Source organism: Buceros rhinoceros, unplaced genomic scaffold, assembly GCF_000710305.1.
Source record: "Buceros rhinoceros silvestris isolate BGI_N320 unplaced genomic scaffold, ASM71030v1 scaffold20484, whole genome shotgun sequence".
Classification (NCBI taxonomy): Eukaryota; Metazoa; Chordata; class Aves; order Bucerotiformes; family Bucerotidae; genus Buceros; species Buceros rhinoceros.
In genome coordinates this window covers 12723-15478 of record NW_010409079.1, presented here as the reverse complement: position 1 = coordinate 15478, position 2756 = coordinate 12723, and the positions used below count along the sequence as shown (strand labels likewise).

At 54.8% G+C, this 2756-nt stretch overlaps 1 protein-coding gene across 3 annotated transcripts in view; it reads right to left on the bottom strand.

The window, feature by feature from the left end:
- Window positions 1-2756, bottom strand: part of NLGN3 (neuroligin 3) — a 21927-nt gene that overhangs the window by 7435 nt on the left and 11736 nt on the right. For all 3 annotated transcript variants that reach the window (XM_010135130.1, XM_010135131.1, XM_010135132.1), the window contains one exon: window positions 1048-1233. In XM_010135130.1, the coding sequence (XP_010133432.1) occupies window positions 1048-1233 (186 nt within the window). The remainder of the gene's footprint in view (window positions 1-1047; window positions 1234-2756) is intronic.

Sequence of the window (2756 nt, the reverse complement as noted above, 5' to 3'; positions counted from 1 at the left end):
AAAATCACCCCACTGACAGCTCCCAGGACCAGAGGTAGGCTGCCTAACTTTGCTGGCAGCCTGGCCAGCACCAGCCTCCTCCCATACACCCGCTGCCATGTCATCAGCTCTGCTGATGTTCTGAAGGTCTCATTCGTTCCTGCGTGGTTCCCAGACTGTTGAGCAGGAACATTGCAAAGAGCCATTGCAGCTCTTTGCAATGGCTTCAAGTGAAATTTTGTGTGCATCTCTGAGGTGCAGACTCGCATCCGTGTCCACTGTCCATATGTGTCCCCTTCTCCCCTGCACCACGCTTGAGGACACAGCAGTGGAAGACAGCTGCACCCTCATATAAAGGCCCTCTGACCACGTCCCCAGCAGGCTGGTCCCCTGTGGGCCACACACATATCAGGGTTTGCTCCTGTGATTTCCTTCACAAGAAAACTTCTACTCCCATGGCTATTTTTTTTCCCCAGTGCTCAATATAAATGTCTTTGCAGGTGGCTTATATGCATTTGCTCTTATGCCAACACAGTCTTTTAGCGTAAATAATTCATTTCTTTATCTAGAGTAAACACTTTGCTGTATTTACAGGTACCAGATACCGTGTTTTGCTGGTCACAGCACTTCCACCTCTCGCAGTCTCCCAAGATGGGGCACTCCATCCTTCCCAGGCTCAGGCCTGGCTTCCCCTCTGCTCCAGTATGAATGCCCTTCCTAGTGCTAAGAGCCTCCGGTGCCCTGCTTGCTGTCCTACATCCCCTCCATACCTGCAAGTCCGGGCACCCTGGGCAGGATATCACAGAAGGGGTCCCCACCTCTCCTCACACCCAGGCGCTGGCTCCAGGCTACAGCCTTGCCCATTGGGAGCACCGGCTCCTTCCTTGGCTCCCGTGAGCCCTGCTGCTGGTCTCTCTCTGCCCGTGATGAGAAGGCTTTGATTCCTGCCCCTTGGTCAGTGATTAATGAAAAAGAAGCCCTGACTTTGCTAGGGTGGCCCTGAGTGGGTTAGCATCAGCAGGGTGCTTGCTCACAGCCACAGCACCCTTGGGGACAGATGGCACCTACCTTCAGAGTGGTGGGAGAGGGTGAGTAGGCTGACGCAGGAGGCACCAATCCCAGAGCCGAAGACGGTGATCCGCAAGGGATCTCCCCCAAAGAAGGCGATGTTTTCACTGACCCAGCGCAGTGCCTGTATCTGGTCCAACAGCCCGTAATTGCCCTTGGCAGCCTGGTCTCCCGTGCTCAGGAACCCTGTGGGCCAAGGGAAGCCCGGTTAGAGATGAGGAGGCAGAGGGTGTCCTGACCTGCCACCCTCCTTCCTCAGACCAAGGGGAACTCCCATGGAACCCTGTCCCACCACAACATAAGACCGCACTACCAAGAGAGTCCTGTGAACGTTAAGCTGGAGCAGGGACACATCACAGCCAACCCTGCACAGCACAGGGGGGAAAAGGCCGCAAGTGCAGCTGGAAGCCCCAGAGGAGCCTCTCCAGCCAACTGCAGGCAGTGACAATACAACGGACACAAAGCCCTGTCTTACCCACACCACCACTTTGTGCTGGAGTGCATCTACAGCCAATGTTTTCCATGGACTCGTATGGACTGGAGGAGGCTCTATAAATGTAAGGAGGTGGGCTGGGCAGAGAGGAACTGACTGCAGCTTAAAATACAAAGGCTCTCCGTGAGGCAGATGCTGAGAAATGCTTTCAATAGCAAGGGGAACACCCAAGATAAGCTATCAGCGTTTTGTTTGCTTTGACTCAAAGCAGGAAGCCAAAATCATGGTCCTGAGGTAAAATTCAGGTGGGTAACCCCAGCAGGCTGGGAGCTGCTCCAGAACTGGAGGTGCTCCGGCCAGGTGTGCTGCAGAACTTCAATGGAGATGATGATGGCACCATTTAAGACTTATTCCATATTGTGACTTACATCTCTTAAATTTGCATCTATCCATCTTCAAGGTCAGATTTTTAATATTGAAAGGTCTTAAATAGGCTTGTTTTTACTGAAACGCCTATTTTCTATCTTCCCTGAGAGAATATGGGGTCTAGAGGCTGTCAGAGGGATGTGCTGCCCCACGTACCCAGGAGCCCAGGAGAGGAGCCATGCCAGGCTGGATGGCTAGGAAGAGAGCTGGCCCTACCTGTAGCTTGGCTGGGAAGAACCTCTCCCCAAACCTCTGTACATCTTGTTCTCCCTGCTGCTCCAGGAGCAGTGATGTTCCAGGCAAATCTCCTGTGTTCCAGCCCCTGGGGGGTTCTGCTATAGCCTTTTGATCCTGTGTCCCCATTTCACCTCTCTAGGTCATCGGTGCTCTTGAAAATGGGACTGCCACCCTCCTCTCTATGGCACCTGACTCCCTTCAGTGACCCGCTCTGCAAACAGCCAGGCCATGCTGGGCAGCTAGGGGAGTCCCAGCAGCTCGGCCAGCTTGGAGGCAGCCTGTGCCTGGGTAGGGAGAGTTGCAGGGTCCTCCAGGGGCAGTCAAGCAGTACCTGCTGGCAGCTCACTGCTCCGAGTCCTCTCAGGAGGACGTGTTGGGTGAACACATTTATTATTTATTTAACCGCGGACAGTATTTGCTTTCAGCTTAGCCAGGTTGTGTAAATGAGCCTGGCGGGGCCAGTGTCGGGAGCCAGACCGTGCTACGAGCACCTGCTGGGGGCATTGCCACGTGGCACACTGCTCAGTGGCCAGGGCAAGGGCAGTGGTCGCAGCGCAGCCCCTATGCTGCCAGCCACATGCCCCCCTCCTCCCCGCCCCCCGCCTTTTCCCAG